General features: G+C 48.3%; 1 protein-coding gene across 3 annotated transcripts; it reads left to right on the forward strand.

The window, feature by feature from the left end:
* Positions 1-2,868: 2,868 nt before the first annotated feature.
* On the forward strand, positions 2,869-15,055 carry SLC46A2 (solute carrier family 46 member 2). 3 transcript variants are annotated; one of them, XM_017886754.1, is made up of 4 exons: positions 2,869-4,379; positions 6,519-6,602; positions 7,314-7,470; positions 14,176-15,055. In XM_017886754.1, exons 1-4 carry the CDS (start codon positions 3,251-3,253, stop codon positions 14,231-14,233), a joined length of 1,428 nt encoding a protein of 475 aa, XP_017742243.1. In that variant the 5' UTR covers positions 2,869-3,250; the 3' UTR covers positions 14,234-15,055. The 3 variants fall into 3 exon arrangements, with proteins under 3 accessions (XP_017742243.1, XP_017742244.1, XP_017742242.1); XM_017886755.1 differs by lacking the exon at positions 14,176-15,055 and adding an exon at positions 10,515-11,649; XM_017886753.1 differs by lacking the exon at positions 7,314-7,470 and having other exon boundaries at positions 14,176-14,756.
* Positions 15,056-15,767: the final 712 nt, after the last annotated feature.

A 15,767-nucleotide genomic window follows, 5' to 3' on the forward strand; every position in this document is an offset into this window, starting at 1 on the left:
GGTGCATGCCTGTAGCCCCAGTTACTTGGGAGGCTGGAGCAGGAGGATTGGCTGAATCTGGGAATATGAGTTTCTAGTGAACTTTGATCACAACACTGCTCTCCAGCCTGAGCAACAGAAGCAAGACCCTGTCTCAAAAAGAAAAAGAAATTAAGAACTGAGAAGTAAAGGGAGGTCACAGGAAGGATTCACATGTACATGATACAGCAAGATGTTTAAAATCCACACTAGACATTCCTATTCTTCAAAAGTTCCTTCAGACCACCCTGACACCAAGAGTTCTTGTCCTGACTCTTCTCACCAGTACCCACTGATCTTACTTCCTCCCTGAACTTCTTTCCCCTCTCCTCTCCCTCCCCTTTTCTCTCTCTCACCCTTCTCTCTTGTTGACTCATGCCGAAACATTCCGCCCCCTCTCTGGAACCTCCTCCACAGCTGGAATCCTCAGACCTGAGGATTTCACTCTCTAACACTGACCAAAGGTGTTTTTCAAAGACTGTTCCTTTCTAAGATGAATTTGGGGGCCATGAATTTTGTTAAGAAGACAAGAGTATTCTTTGCCTGAGTGTAGTGCCTGGGATATAGGTTCAACAGGTAATCTATCCACTCTTGTTCCTCTCTCTTTATGCAATACATTGTTGATCAACAATAATCACAACATGATTGTGTTGTTTCTACTCCTCTCCACATTCCTATGTGGGTTAAGAGGACATCCTCAAAGAAAATTATCTGGCAACTGTATTTTCCCCATAGCTGTAGGCTTGCAAAGACTGTCTGATGCCAAATACTAGTTTCCTGATTTACTGGCCTTGTGATCTTGTGCAAATTGCTTAACCTCTCTGTTTTCAGTTTCTCAGTCTGTAAAAATGGGGTGGTAGATCAGCTCACAGACTTCTTGGGAGGATTAAATTCATTCATGTAAAATGTTTAGTACATAATAAGGGCTCAATAAATATTAGCTGCTACTTTTTTTTAGTTTCTTTCTTCTGGAATAGTGTGATTTTGTCAATCTAAACATCAGAGATTTAGTCTTTGCACTTTAACGAAGCCAACCTTGCACTGGAGACTAGATTCTATCTTGGAGTGACAAGGTCAGGGCTCCACTTGCTGGTAGCCTGGGCTGCAGAAGATAACCAGGTGTTAGCTCACCTGGGGCCTGCATTCAGAGACAGAGCGAGAAGTGGGGACATGATGAGAGTATAATCCAACCCACAGTAGCCTAAACTGGGAGAGACACTAACTACCCTGTGTCTAGTTCATTTCCAGGCCAGAGAACTCAGAAGCCTGGGGGAGTCCTAGGGTTGGTTGGCAGAGGATAACCTCACCCAGCTCCCTCTAGATCTGTCCTAGATCTGATGTGAATCTCTCAGAGACTCTTCCAATGTCCCTGGTTTCCTAAGACGATGGGAAGAACTGAAATACCACAGATCCTCCCAGAGATGACAAGGGCTGCCCCCTACAGTCTAGAGCCCTAGAGTGGACAGACCCTTTGATCAAGTGGCCAGAGTGGTCCATCTGGTTCAGGTTGTTCTCATGGCCATACTTGATTGCTGAATACCACCTGGCCCCATAACTCACTCATCCCCTGGAGTCTCCACCTCTCATAACATCAAGGTGTTTGGACTGTTTGCTGTAGCCTCTGGAAAAATTAAGAATGGAGTGGGAGAGCCAGGCTTGGGTTGGGTGAACCCAGTATCTCCTAAGGTGGCCCTAGGTGAGGGGGAGGAAGAAGGAAATGGGATGCTGGGCCAGATCCATGGGGCACATATTGAAGGGCAAGACTAGGTGTGTCTTTCTATTTGCAGAAGTCAGAGTTGTTCGGGCCTAGACACTAGGAGGCTGGGCCATGCTGGAGGTTGAGGGTAGCAGGGAAGGAGATTATAGCCCACCTAAACACTACCAAAAGAGCATATAGCTACACTAAATCATTTGGAATCCAGTCCCTCCTCCCTACATGAGTATATTATCCATGTGGCGTTTTAAGCTCTCCCTGCAGACCTGCATCTCCCTTTCATGTCTTTGGGTTCCTGATTATCCACGCTGCTGTAGCTATGGTGGGTTGTGGGTAGAGGAGCAGGAAGGCTGTGTGCTTTCAGTCTCCATCCCTGGGGTTGACCATGGAACAGGTCATGCTCCATGGCACATTTTGGCCCCTGCACCATCCATCACCCTGGTTCTCTTTGCAGAAGTATGTACCGAAACAGGAAGCGAGGCCACCTGGGAAGTGAACGTCTCAGCCCAGCCCAGGGGAGTGAGCCCACAGACAGAAGAAGAGTGACTACTAAGAAGCAGAAAGGGACCTGGGCACTTGATTTGGAAGAAGAGGACCCTGGTGACTCTGCCCCTTCCAGGGGGCTCAAGCCCCTGCCCAAGAGTCCAGTTTTATCATCTAGGGGGACATCTAGGGCTGGCAGGATCTTGCCATCTCTCCCTTGGCCCTGCGGTTTGAGGCAGGAGCCTTCCAGACAAGGCCCATGCACTAGGCCCACCAATGCAGGTGTACCAAGCAGGACTCTTCTCTAAGAGGCCTTTGGCTTGGAGAAGAGCCTGGACCTAGCAGCTCCCAAGTTTTTACTTCTCTCATAGTGCTACCCAGCTGCCTATAGCACATGGGTCCCTGTTGCATTAAATCTGTAAATAAAACTTCACACCCCGGTACTTATCCTAGGCAGAGTCCTAGGCGTCGCACTCCTCGCCGAAACCTGCCTTCCTGGGATGGGAGAATTTGGGAACGCTCCCTGAGCCAGTCCGGGGGAGCTTCCTTCCAGCTGGGTCTCAGCCCCCGCCCTGGTGGTACGGGGTCCCCAGAGATCCGCGGGAGGTCCGGGCACGCCTAGTTGTGGGGAAATTCGGCCCCGTCAGGCGGCCGCGCTCACAGGAGCAGCGTGACCCGGCGGCCCCGGGGGTGCTGGCACCAGGAGCCGACACTCGCCGTGCGCTCCCCCGCGCCTGGCTTCCCTGGACTGTCGCCAGCCTTACTCCTCCTGAGGTGGCGAGGGCGGGGCGGAACGCGGCCTCTTCTGGCCTGAGGAGGAGTCACTCGGGAGGTCACTCGGCTGCTGGGCTGACTGCTGTCACAAGCGGGGCGTGCCCTGGCTCCGCTCGCCACTCTCCGGCGCGCACCCCGGCTCACGGCGCACACTCGCGCTCCCGGACTGAACCCTGAGCCGCCGCCGTAGCAGCCGAATTTGGGAGCATCTCCTTGTCACTGCAACCAGAAAGCCCCTCGATCCCCCATCAGAGAGGTCACATGAGCCCCGAGGTCACCTGCCCGTTGAGGGGTCATCTGCCTCGCTTCCACCCGAGGACCTGGGTTGAGCCCGTGGTGGCCTCGTCCCAGATGGCTGCCTCCCTGTACGACGCGGGGCTACTCCTCGTGGTGAAGGCGTCCTACGGAACCGGAGGCTCCTCCAACCACAGCGCCAGCCCGTCGCCCCGGGGGGCTCTAGAGGACCAACAGCAGAGAGCCATCTCCAATTTCTACATCATCTACAATCTCGTGGCGGGCCTGTCGCCCCTGCTGTTCGCCTACGGGCTGGGATGGCTCAGCGACCGCTACCACCGCAAGATCTCCATCTGCATGTCGCTGCTGGGCTTCCTGCTCTCCCGCCTCGGGCTGCTGCTCAAGGTGTTGCTGGACTGGCCAGTGGAGGTGCTGTACGGGGCGGCGGCGCTGAACGGGCTGTTCGGCGGCTTCTCCGCCTTCTGGTCCGGGGTCATGGCGCTGGGATCGCTGGGCTCCTCCGAGGACCGCCGCTCCTTGCGCCTCATCCTTATTGACCTGATCCTGGGCTTGGCGGGGTTCTGCGGGAGCATGGCTTCCGGGCATCTCTTCAAGCAGATGGCTGGACACTCTGGGCAGGGCCTGATACTGACGGCCTGCAGCGTGAGCTGTGCCTCGTTTGCCCTGCTCTACAGCCTTTTGGTGCTAAAGGTCCCTGAGTCGGTGGCCAAACCCAGCCAGGAGCTCCCCACCACGGATACCGTGTCTGGCACAGTTGGCACGTACCGCACCCTGGATCCTGATCAGTTGGACAAACAGTGTGCAGTGGGTCAACCTCCATCTCCTGGAAAAGCAAAACCCCATAAAACCACCATTGCCCTGCTCTTTGTGGGTGCCATCATGTATGACCTGGCAGTGGTGGGCACAGTGGACGTGATCCCTCTTTTTGTGCTGAGGGAGCCTCTCAGTTGGAACCAAGTGCAGGTGGGCTATGGTATGGCTTCAGGGTACACCATCTTCATCACCAGCTTCCTGGGTGTCCTGGTCTTCTCCCGCTGCTTCCGGGACACCACCATGATCATGATTGGGATGGTGTCCTTTGGGTCAGGAGCCCTCCTCTTGGCTTTTGTGAAAGAGACATACATGTTCTATATTGGTGAGTCTGTCATTCTTGGGGAGGCAGGACATTGCTGATCCTCTGCATAATGGGGCTGACACCAGGGATGCCATGGTCTGGGTGGCCTAGCTCAGCGCCAGGGATTGAACCTGCTACCCAGGAGGCACAAAGGACACAAGATTATATGCCCCTGAGTTTATCTGTAATATACTGTTAATTATCTATATTGAGAATGAAATGTTACCAGAGTGGTGTTCACGGTTCTGGGCAGTCAAGGAGGTGTGGTCAGTGGTACCTGGAGTCGGTAGGGGAGGCTTCAGGATGGCAGTCAACAGAGGAGATGGAGTTGGGTTTCTTCCCCCAGTCCCCCTTCCCATTTTAAAGGGATGGAATTTCAAAGGCGGAGCACAGAGGTCTGTAATCCCAGCACTTTGGGCTGGAGGTGGGAGGATCACTTGAGGCCAGGAGTTCAAGATCAGCATAGCCATTATGGCAAAACCCCATTTCTACCAAAAATATAAAAATTAGCCAGGTGTGGTGGTGTGCACCTGTAATCCTAGCTACTCAGGAGGCTGAGGCACAAGAATCACTTGAACCCAAGAGGCAGAGGCTGTAGTGAGCCAAGATTGTGCCATTGCACACTAGCCTGGGTGACAGAGCGAGACTCTGTCTCAAAAACAAAACAAAACAAACAAACAAAAAAAGGTGGATGGGTGGAATTTCAAGTAATTCTACTGAAAAGATGCCTTAATTAAAATCATTTGGAGTCAAGCAAGGGCTTTTTAAAAATGTGTAAAAATACTCGGTAAATGCCTTCCACAACCAGTGTAATAAATTCCCCAAGGAAGCAGCATTAAGTTTCCATCTGAGGACACAGGTAGACAACTATAAGCAGAAAGCTCGAGATGAATGCTCCAATAGAACTTTCTAGAATGATGGAAATAGTTGCTATCCATTCTGTCCAACACAGAAGCCACTGGCTCCATGTAGCTATTGAGCAGCTGAAATGTAGCTAGTGCAACTAAAGAACAGATTTTTAAATTTTATGTCATTTTATTTAATTTAAATAGTTATATGGGGCTAGTGGCTATCGTATCAGAAAAACAACTTCAGACAGTTATCTGAGGCTGGCTCTTGACCCAGGCAGTTCACACATCTTAGAAACACCTAACAAAATGGCAAGCTAACCTCTGGTCAGTTCTCAATTAAACAGCATAGGACAGAGTATCCCCTTCCCCTTTTGCCCACCACGTCTCTCTCTCTGTCTCTCTTTGTGGTTTTGTTTTGTTTTGTTTTGTTTTTGAGATGGAGTTTCACTCTTGTTGCCCAGGTTGGAGTACGATGGTGCAATCTTGGCTCAATGCAACTTCCACCTCCTGGGTTCAAGCGATTCCCCTGCCTCAGCCTCCCAAGTAGCTGGGATTACAGGCATGCACCACCATGCCTGGCTAATTTTGTATTTTTGGTGGAGATGGGGTTTCACCATGTTGTTCAGGCTGGTCTCGAACTCTCACCTTAGATGATCCACCCGCCTCGGCCTCCCAGAGTGCTAGGATTACAGGCGTGAGCCACTGCGCCTGGCTGTCTGTCTGTATCTGTCTCTTTCTCACATTCTCTCTCTCTCTCTCTCTCTCACACACACACATACACACACACACACACACACACACACACACACACACACACACACACTGCATCTGGCTAATCAATAGAGCTTGAGAGCTAGGCAGTGGGTGCGTTCATGGGACACACTGCTGAAGGCAATTTGCCAAAGCTCCTGGGACCATCTCTCAGAGATGTTCACTAATGTCAAGGACAGACACTTCTCTCCTGGAGAAACAAGGAAAGGGGCCTTGTGTCCCTTTGGTGGCACCAGTTCCACTTCCCTAGTGATCACTTAATTCCACCAGTAAAGATACATTTCACCATCTGTCACCATGTCGACTGTGCCTGGCCACCTTGCAGACCGATATGCGGCACACACAGCAGCATCAGAGCTCAGAGGGTCACAGACTGGTCAAGGGAGGGCGCTAGTGTGCCAGCAGAGAAATGACTTCCTCCAGGTCAAGCCACATTCGGATTGTGGGGAGATGGGGGTTCTAAGAGAGGCTTTTGCTAATTTCCTCCTTGGCCCAGGCTGGGCTACAGCAACGAGTGTTCCTGTGTGATCTCTTTCAGCTCGAGCCGTCATGCTGTTTGCTCTCATCCCCGTCACAACCATCCGATCAGCTATGTCCAAACTCATAAAGGGCTCCTCTTATGGTGAGTAGTGAAAGGAATCTCTCTGGAATCTTCTGCCTGGGCTGTTTCAGAGCTGCGAAGCATGAGGCACAGATCTGCAGAAGGCACTTGAGACAGTTCCAGAAGCATCTTTGAAGACACTGGAAACACTGGTTTCCATCCAGGGCACAGAGAGTGGAGACGGGGGTATGGGAGTGACTTAGAAAGTCAGTCACTGAAAAGCCACAAAGAAGGATTCTATCATCCACAGGCCTTGGGAAGATTCAACTAGATAGAGGCAGGATTCCTAGTGAATTGAGCCACACAAAGACTGAGAAGGGGCCAGGTGCAGTGGCTCAATGCCTGTAATCCCAGTGCTTTGGGAGGTCGAGGTGAGAGGATCGCTTGAGGCTGGAAGTTCAAGACCAGCCTGGGCAACATAGTGAGACCCCCCCCATCTCTACAAAAAAAAATTTAAAATTAGCCGGGCATGGTGGCAAATGCCTGAAGTCCCAGCTACTCAGGAGGTTGAGGCAGGAGGATTGCCTGAGCCCAGGAGTTCAAGGCTGAAGTGAGCCAGGATTGTGGCACTGCACTCCAGCCTGGGCAACAGAGTGAGACTGTCTCTAAAAAGAGAGAGAGAGAGAGAGAGTAAGAAGGAAGGGTCCCCTAAGAGCTCTCCAGAGACTCAGCTAATGGTGAGCGAGGCAGGCACAGCAAGGCATTCCTGAGTAACCTCTGTCCCTTCCACAGGAAAGGTGTTTGTCATACTGCAGCTGTCCTTGGCTCTGACTGGCGTGGTGACATCAACCTTGTACAACAAGATCTATCAGCTCACCATGGACATGTTTGTGGGCTCCTGCTTTGCTCTCTCCTCCTTTCTCTCCTTCCTGGCCATCATCCCAATTAGGTAGGATGGGAGCAGCGTCTGCTGCTTGGGCTGGGACCCTGATGCTTAGGTCAAGGAATCTTGGACCTTCTCCAGCCCACCATCACCGCATTATTTATTTTCAGCATTTATGCAGTGGGTCCTGAGTAGGCTCTCTCACAAAGAAAAAGTCCTCCTGTTTCCCACACTAAAAATCTGGCCATTTGGGAATTCCTGAAAATCGCAAGTAAGAAACAGGGTCATTAGGCACTGGCTCACTCTTTGGCAGTTTTGTAATGACTACTTATAGGAGTCCCATATAATTCCTTATAATTAGAGGCTGTGATTGGAAACCTTCACGAACCATCAGACATCTTTTGTTCAGCTGCCTTTAGGTGAAAGTCATCAGACCTCATTTCAGAGCACAGTTTCTTCCCCATGCCCTCACAGGGCTCTGTGCTCAGTGCCACTGAAATCTCCCGCCGGACTGGACTGTGTGAGCTCCAGACAGGGCCTTCCCTTGACTTCCCTGGGGGAATTGTCTCATTTGTAATATCAGAGCACTCAAGTGTTGGAGATAAGAGGCAGGAGGACATCTGGTCCTATGGAGACCACTAGCCTAGGTCATCAACAAAATGGAAAGACAGCATGGAATAGTTCTGTCTTCAACCAGCCCTGTCCCACAGAAATATAGAAGCAGCCACAAATGCAAGCTATATGTGTGATTTTCAATTTCCTAGTAGCCACATTTTAAAAAGAGAAAAGTGACAGGTGAAATTAATGTTAATATTAATAACATATTTGACATGCAGAATATCATCTCCACATCTAATCCATTTACAAAATGTATCAATGAGATATTTCACTTCTTTTTTACACTAACTCTTTGAAATCCAGTATGTATTTTATGCTTACGGTACATCTCGATTTGGACAAGTCACATTTCAATATTCAGTAACCACATGTGGGTTGAGGTTCCCATATGGGACAGCACTGTTCTCTTTAGACTGTTAGGCCCTTTTACCACTTCCTTTGAAGTGAGGTTCTCTCATGCTCCTACCACTGCTGCTTCACGAGAAAGGAATACTGTGGGGAGATCTATATATACGTATATATATTCCTATGGAGATATATATATATATCTCCACAGAATAAATGTATCCACAGTAAGGCACAAGGATTTGATATAGATTTGCATTTTCAAGGGACCTGCCTAGTAGCACATGAGGACTCTACACATCAGTAACGGTGGTATAATAGGCAGCAGAGTAGAAAATAAAGGAAGGCAGGTTCAAGGGGACAGTGATAAAGCCCTTTTGGAATTTTCACATCACATCATATTACAAATCTCAGCCTGAATGGAAAGTTGAGCTTCCTAGGACAGGAGCCATCAATCATTAGGGCTCTTTGCATTATTTCATAATTAAGAAAAATAAGATAGGAGGACCAAATAGCTGAGAGAATTTATGGATCAGCGGGCATGACCAGGTCTCATTCCTAAGGTGCAAACGGAGCCAGTTCTGTCTTTGAACTGTCCAACCCTAAGGACTTTTCATGTGTTCCTGTTTTCGTAAGTCCTGGCTGAATGGGTTGGATTTAGCTAGAGTTACCATGCAGTGCAAACTTCTCAGGAGTCCCAGCCTGTGGCCAAATGAGTAAAGGATGAGTAGTTTTTGCCCGCTTGAAAATTATCCAGTCCAATTTTATTGGCAGTTGGTTAATGTAGTCTCTTTAACCTAAACAAAACCCAAAAATCAACAAAAGGAAATGAGTTTTACTAGTTCATGTGTGTCATAAAGACATCAAGAGACAAATGAAAGTAATGGGAAAATACAAATAAGATTGAGTGCTTATGCAGATAAGGCACTTAGGCACACTGCTTCCCTCTGTTGTAGACATTTAGCAATAGAGAGACACGTGCAAACAAAGCCAGATTTTAATTGACTGCTATCAGGATCCCACCCACCAGAGATTCTGACTCAATTAATCTGCGGTGCAGCCTGGGCATAGGAAATTTTAAAAGCTCTCCAGGTGATTCAAATGTACAACCAAGATTGAGAATCTCTGGTGTAAAGGGAGTGGTTCCATTACTTTCCCTTCCACAAAGTCACTAAAGAAATGAGATCCTGAAAAAGTTTCACAGCTAGGAGAGGCCAAGCCTGTACCATCAATCTTCAAGGAGAGCAACAGGAAAGACCAGTAAAGCTTTCGAACCACAGGAGGAAAAGCTACATTCCAATGACATAAAAACCCAGGCAGGCATGCCAGAGCAGAGGAGGACTCAGAGAGCAGAGGCTGGACTGGGTCACAATCAGCATTTTCTTCCTCGATGCCAGGAGAGATCCCAGCCTGTTTGCAATCCCAGGGGGCTGTGGCTGCACCCCTTCCTGGTGCCAAAGTGAGCCTATTTCATGCCACCGTAAGAACTTGCCCTCTCCTGTTTGCTCTTTAGATGTAATAGGGAGATGCTGAGGCAACAACTGTGAGGTTCTGCTTATTTACAAACCTCTCCCCTCATGCCATCCAATATACATGAATTTAACTAATGCCTCATTCTTCATAGAGAAAACAGAAGCCAGGCTAGGCACAATGGCTCACGCCTGTAATCACAGCACTTCGGGAGGCCAAGGCGGGTGGATCACAAGGTCGGGAGTTTGATACAAGCCTGGCCAACATAGTGAAACCCCATCTCTACTGAAAATACAAAAATTAACTGGGCATGACAGCGTGCGCCTGTAGTCCCAGCTACTCGGGAGGCTGAGGCGGGAGAATCGCATCACTTGAACCCAGGAGGCGGAGGTTGCAGTGAGCTGAGATCACGCCACTGCACTCCAGCCTGGGTAACGGTGCTAGACTCTATCTCAAAAAAAAAAACAAAAAACCCAAACGATCACAACAGAATATCCTGGTCTTCTCCAATCCATAGTCCTATGTTCATTTGCACCCATCTTCTTTTTTTTTTTAACGATAATAACAGCAAACTGTTAAATAGCCCTAAGTGCCAGGTACTACTTTATTTCATATTTTTAAACTAATCTTCCCAACAATCCTTTGTGGTAATTACTATTATTATCCCTATTTTGCAGGTGAGCAAACAGGCTCCAAGGTATTAAATAACTTGCCAAAGGGTACACAGCTAGGAAGTGGCAGAGACAGGATTTGAAGGAAGCCAGACCGTCTCTCCCATCCACTACATGCATTGCACCTGGTAATTGGATGCGGCCTCTCCCACCTCCTGAGAAAGCTCACTCCACTGCTTCACTCTCTCCTGAATTCTTCTACCAGAGCTGACATATGCTCTTCCCCGCTCTCTCCTTCTCTTCATAGTCAAGTTCTCCCAAGGCGGGTCTGCACATATGCTGTCTCACTCCCCGACTCCCATTCACTTTCTACTCACTCCAATCTGACTCAATTGCTTCCCCGTGCTCAACTCTACCAGAGCTGCTCTCACTAAAGCCACTAATGACTTTTTAGCTGCATCCATCGACCTGCTGCCACCTTCATCTCACATGATTTCTCGGCGGCCCCTAATGTTGTTGATCACTCTTTCCTCGGGAGATATTTGTCACATGGCTTTCAAAACACCTCATTCTTGTTTTTCTCTCATTTATCTGATAGCTTCTTCTCTACAAACCTCCCATGTAGGAATTGTTTGGGGGTCTGTTCTGGGCTGTCTTCTCACTTTACATTTTTTAAGCAACCTAAAGTACTTCCAAAGGTTCACATTACCATTTAAACTTCCAAAGTAGGGTTCTTGATACCCTCCTAAGCCTGCTCACATTCCCATCTTTCCAATCTCATGATCTCATTCATTGGCTGCACCACCCACCGAGGGTAGAAACCTGAGGGTCACCAGCATCCACCCTGGCCTTCATCTCCCGCCACCTCCAATCAATCAGGCCTAACGCATTGATTCTACCTCCAAAATATGTCTCAAACTTATGCTTTTCTTTTTATCTCTACTGCTACACCCTAATCCAGAGCACCTGGATGACTGAGTTAGCCTCTGAACCATTCTCCATACATCCACTCTTGTTCTCCACTCCCATCCTCTCTCCAGCAGGTGGCCAGAGCAAGGTCCTTAAAGTGTGAATCAGGTCATGTCATCACCTGCTCAAAGCCCTGCACTTGGCTTTCATAGCTCTTGGGATAAAACCCAAATGTTTGGCTGGGTGCAGTGGCTCAAACCTGTAATGCCAGCACTTTGGGAGGCTGAGGTGGGGGGATTGCTTGAGCTCAGAAACTTGAGACCAGCCTGGGCAATATAGTGAGACCCCAACTCTACAAAAAATTAATTAGCCGGGCATGGTGGTGCATGCCTATAGTCCCAACTAGTTGGGAGGCTGATATGGGAGGATTGCTTGAGCCCAGGAGGTTGAGGCTGTAATGAGCAAAGATCATGCCACTGTGCTCCAGCCTGGGTGACAGAGCAAGACTCTGTCTCAAAAAAGAAACAAAAACAAAAATAAAAAATGAACGTCTTACTATGGGCAATAAAGCCCCGCATGAGCTGACCTGGCCACCCTTTCTCACCTCCTATTCCTGCAATTGACCACCCTCCCCAACCCTCAGCCACAGTCGCCTCTTCTTCCACTCTTCTCCCTTCTCCATCCACACCTCTTTCCCACCCAACTAGTTGGTCTTAAGTGAAACACCATTTTCTCAAAGAGAATTTTCCTAACCCTTCTCAATCTAAATTAGATCCTTCTGTGACATGCTCCCAGAGCTTCCTATATTCTCTTTTGTAGAATGCAGTGATGATGATTTCATGGTTAGCTGTTTAATATGCTTGCCCACTAGACTGAAGGCTCCCTGAAGGCAGAGACCATGGCTATTTGGCTCTCCTTGTATCTTCTGTGTCCAGCACAGATCCTAGCATATAAGAAGCAGTCAAAAAGCATTTGTTTAATGAATGCATGCCCTGTCAGAGGGTGTGGCATCTCTCACAGCGCTGACTTACACTGACTAATAAGTCAGCACTGCTGACTGCCTACACCCCAGAGCTGCCTGGGGCTACCCATGAAGTCAGGTGCTGGCCATCGCCTTGTGGCTGTGCTGTAGTGGTCCACAGCAGGGGTCAAGGGTCATGTGGCCCTGTACTGGCTGCTTCCAAGTCTTCACTCTCCACTTACCAGTCCTGTAATACAATGAGTCTTAAGTACAGTCAGTGCCCCTCCCAGTAGTGCACTGGCACTCATAGAAGGCGGGAAATCTGAGTGTTGGGAAGTGTCTACAAAATTTCCCTTAAAACACTTGGATCTAAGCGCACAACCCATTTTAGCAACTCCAGGTGTTGTTCATCCATCGAGAAGGGCTGTGCTGTAGCTTAGAATCTGAAGATTCTGGAGCTCAAGCAGATGAGAAAGCCCAGGGTGCCAGGGGTTGAAGGACATGCCTAAGTCACACTGATCCAGGACTTCAGTTCAGACCTCCTAACTGCTGTGCGTCCATTTATTAAGATGATTTTAAACAATGTAATGGATAAACGAGCTATGGAAAGACAGCCGATGAGGCAGCTAATTCTGCTTGCAATTAGCAAAGGCTTAATCTTGATCTTGAGATATAGAAGGGAGTTCATCCTCAGGCAGAAGTGAGATGGAAAGGGATTCCAGGAAAAAGAAAATGTGGATGCAAAGGGTTTGCAATATTATGGGAAATGGAGAAGTTCAGTGCTTGCAAGACTGAAATGAACCTGGAGTAAGAGAAGTTCCTTCAGACAATCTCTCTCCACTCAGTGCACCATTCTGATGCCATAAATGGATAAAAAATTTCAGTCTACCAGTGACAAAGAGATGGTCTAATGGATGGGGAAAAAAAGGCACACCTTTGTTACAGGACCACCAAGTTCAATTGCCCATTGCACAGTAACAGACTCCGAAACAGCAGGAGTTGCAGCAGAAAAAAAAATGTGTAACAATATACAGCACCCAAACAAGGAGATGGGAGGAAACCCTAAACCCACCTCCCAGGGAGGTTTGGGGATGGGCTTCCAAGGGGTCTGGATGGGTGATGGACTAGTGTAGGGATCGCTGATTGGTCAAGAAGTGAGGGGTGAAATCATGGGACAGGGAGATAAAGAAACGGCATTCCTGTGCTGAGTTGGTTCCTTGGTGAGGGTCTTCAGGCTGGTTAGCACCAGCCATTCTGCTGGAATTCAGGATCTGAAAAACACCTTAAGCAATTCTTAAGTAAAGTAAAAAGGTCCAGTATCAGAGATTCTTTTTTTTTTTTTTTTTGAGACAGAGTCTCAGTCTGTCACCTAGGCTGGAGTGCAATGGCGTGATTTTGGCTCACTGCAACCTCCGCCTCCCAGGTTCAAGTGATTCTCCTGCCTCAGCATCCTGAGTAGCTGGGATTACAGGCACCTGCCACCATGCCCAGCTAATTTTTGTATTTTTAGTAGAGTCAGGGTTTCACCAGGTTGGCCAGGCTGGTCTTGAACTCCTGACTTCAGATGAGCCACCTGCCTCAACCTCCCAAACTCGTGGGATTACAGGTGTGAGCCACCATGCCTGGGCCCCCGAGATTCTATCTAAAGGAACAATGGAGAAGCAAGTGGTAAACATGCTCCTTTTAGCTAACAGCTGCAGGGAAGTGGGTCACAGTGCACCAGCACACCTTGGTCAATGCCTACCTATGATTTTGCCTAAAGCCTGGCTTGTAATTCTCATTAACCCTGTGAGGGCAGTTTCACATTTACCCCATTCCAGCTGTTCTCTTGTAACTCTCTATGGTCAATTCTTACAGCATCGTGGCCTATAAACAAGTCCCATGGTCACCATATGGAGACATCACAGAGAAATGAAGATGCTTACCTGCAGGAGCTGAAAACACCAGCCACGGCCAGGCCCCCAGAAGACAAAAGAAGGGACCAGAGAACTGGTGACCAAACCCACGTTCCAGGCAGAGTTGGCCTCAGTATGACCTGCTTTGGCTCAGGGATCCCTGGTGGATGGGGAAAAGCATTTTCCTGGTGATGGAAAAACGTTCTTAGCTTTAAGATACCCCTATTAGGCAGAGATTGGGTTCTGTGACAGCAGAACATGAACTTAAGGGTTATAAGCAGGCTGCATACAGCAGTCCCAGGCCCTGTGAGGGGTTTCAGACTCCAGCTACAGCGAGCCTGCCCCTTTTCTTCAAGGGATTGTCTTGAGGGCTCCAAAGTATAGCTAACTAGTCACTAGGATGCTGTGCTGAAAGTCCCATGGGAGAACTCAAAGCGTGCATTATCACAGCCTGAGGGGAATGTGAAAGGAATGTTTTGTAAGAACTACCAACAGTTTTGCACGAACAATGTCTTTTAAATTAAAATAAAACCTTGAAAAAAGCCAGCTTTCTTTCCTGAGTCTTCCTTGGCTACAAACACTCAGGAGGGGGAAGGAGCTCAGACCCTTGTCTTCTGGGTAGCTTTGTTATTACTGTTGCTTTTAAGAAGCAAATGTCACAAGGCTTTCTTCAATGGGATATTCAATTGAGTACTTCTGGTCAAAAGTGCTTCCCAAAGTGGGTGGTGTGAAGGAAGAGGAGGTACATTAAGAGCTGTTTTATTTGAGGTACTCATTTTTATAACCTTGTTTACTTGGATTTATAAAAGCAGACTCACCTAATAAAATCAACATTCATTGTATGAGTGTGTGAATCATTCTTTCCCAGGTCAGATTCTGTCTATGACTACAGACTTGACGTTCTTATACAGGGTAAGACACAAGGCTAGAGAATACATTCAAATCTCAGGGTATTTGGGCTCACAGAGTTTGTACCTCTAATCCTCTTGCAGGGAATGAACAAAACTCTATGACACATCTAATAAGGTCCAGGCCCCATGCTAGGTGCTGAGATACAGAAAGAAGAGCATGTGACTGTGTCTGCTCTAGCAGAGAGTACTGTCTAACAGGCAAAGCAGACAGAACATCAGACAGGGATGTCTCCTTCCACTGGGAAGGAGCTAGCGCCCTTGCACTGAGTCAGGCAACATGAGCAGAGCAGATGGGATGGGAAAGATGAGTTCAAGAAATTCAAGATCATGTTCAACCTCTCCAACCTCACTAATATAAGGGAGCATAGAATCCAGATTTGGGAGAGCAGGGAGGGCATCCCAGAAGTGACTTCTATGATAAGGCTGGAAGGGTAAGTAGGAGTTACTAAGGTCAGATGTTGGGGGACATTCCAGGCGGAAGGAACACCATGCTGGAAGGCCTGAAGGTGAAAATATATCAAAGGTTTAGGAATTCAGTGTGAAGGGAGCAAAGATGGAGGGACAAGTATTACGGAGGACAGTAAGATGAGACTGGGATGGTAAGGAGGAATAACATAAAATATCCTTTCAAAAGAAAAAGATG

The sequence above is a fragment of the Rhinopithecus bieti genome, unplaced genomic scaffold (genome assembly GCF_001698545.2).
Source record: "Rhinopithecus bieti isolate Rb0 unplaced genomic scaffold, ASM169854v2 scaffold_16175, whole genome shotgun sequence".
NCBI lineage: Eukaryota > Metazoa > Chordata > Mammalia > Primates > Cercopithecidae > Rhinopithecus > Rhinopithecus bieti.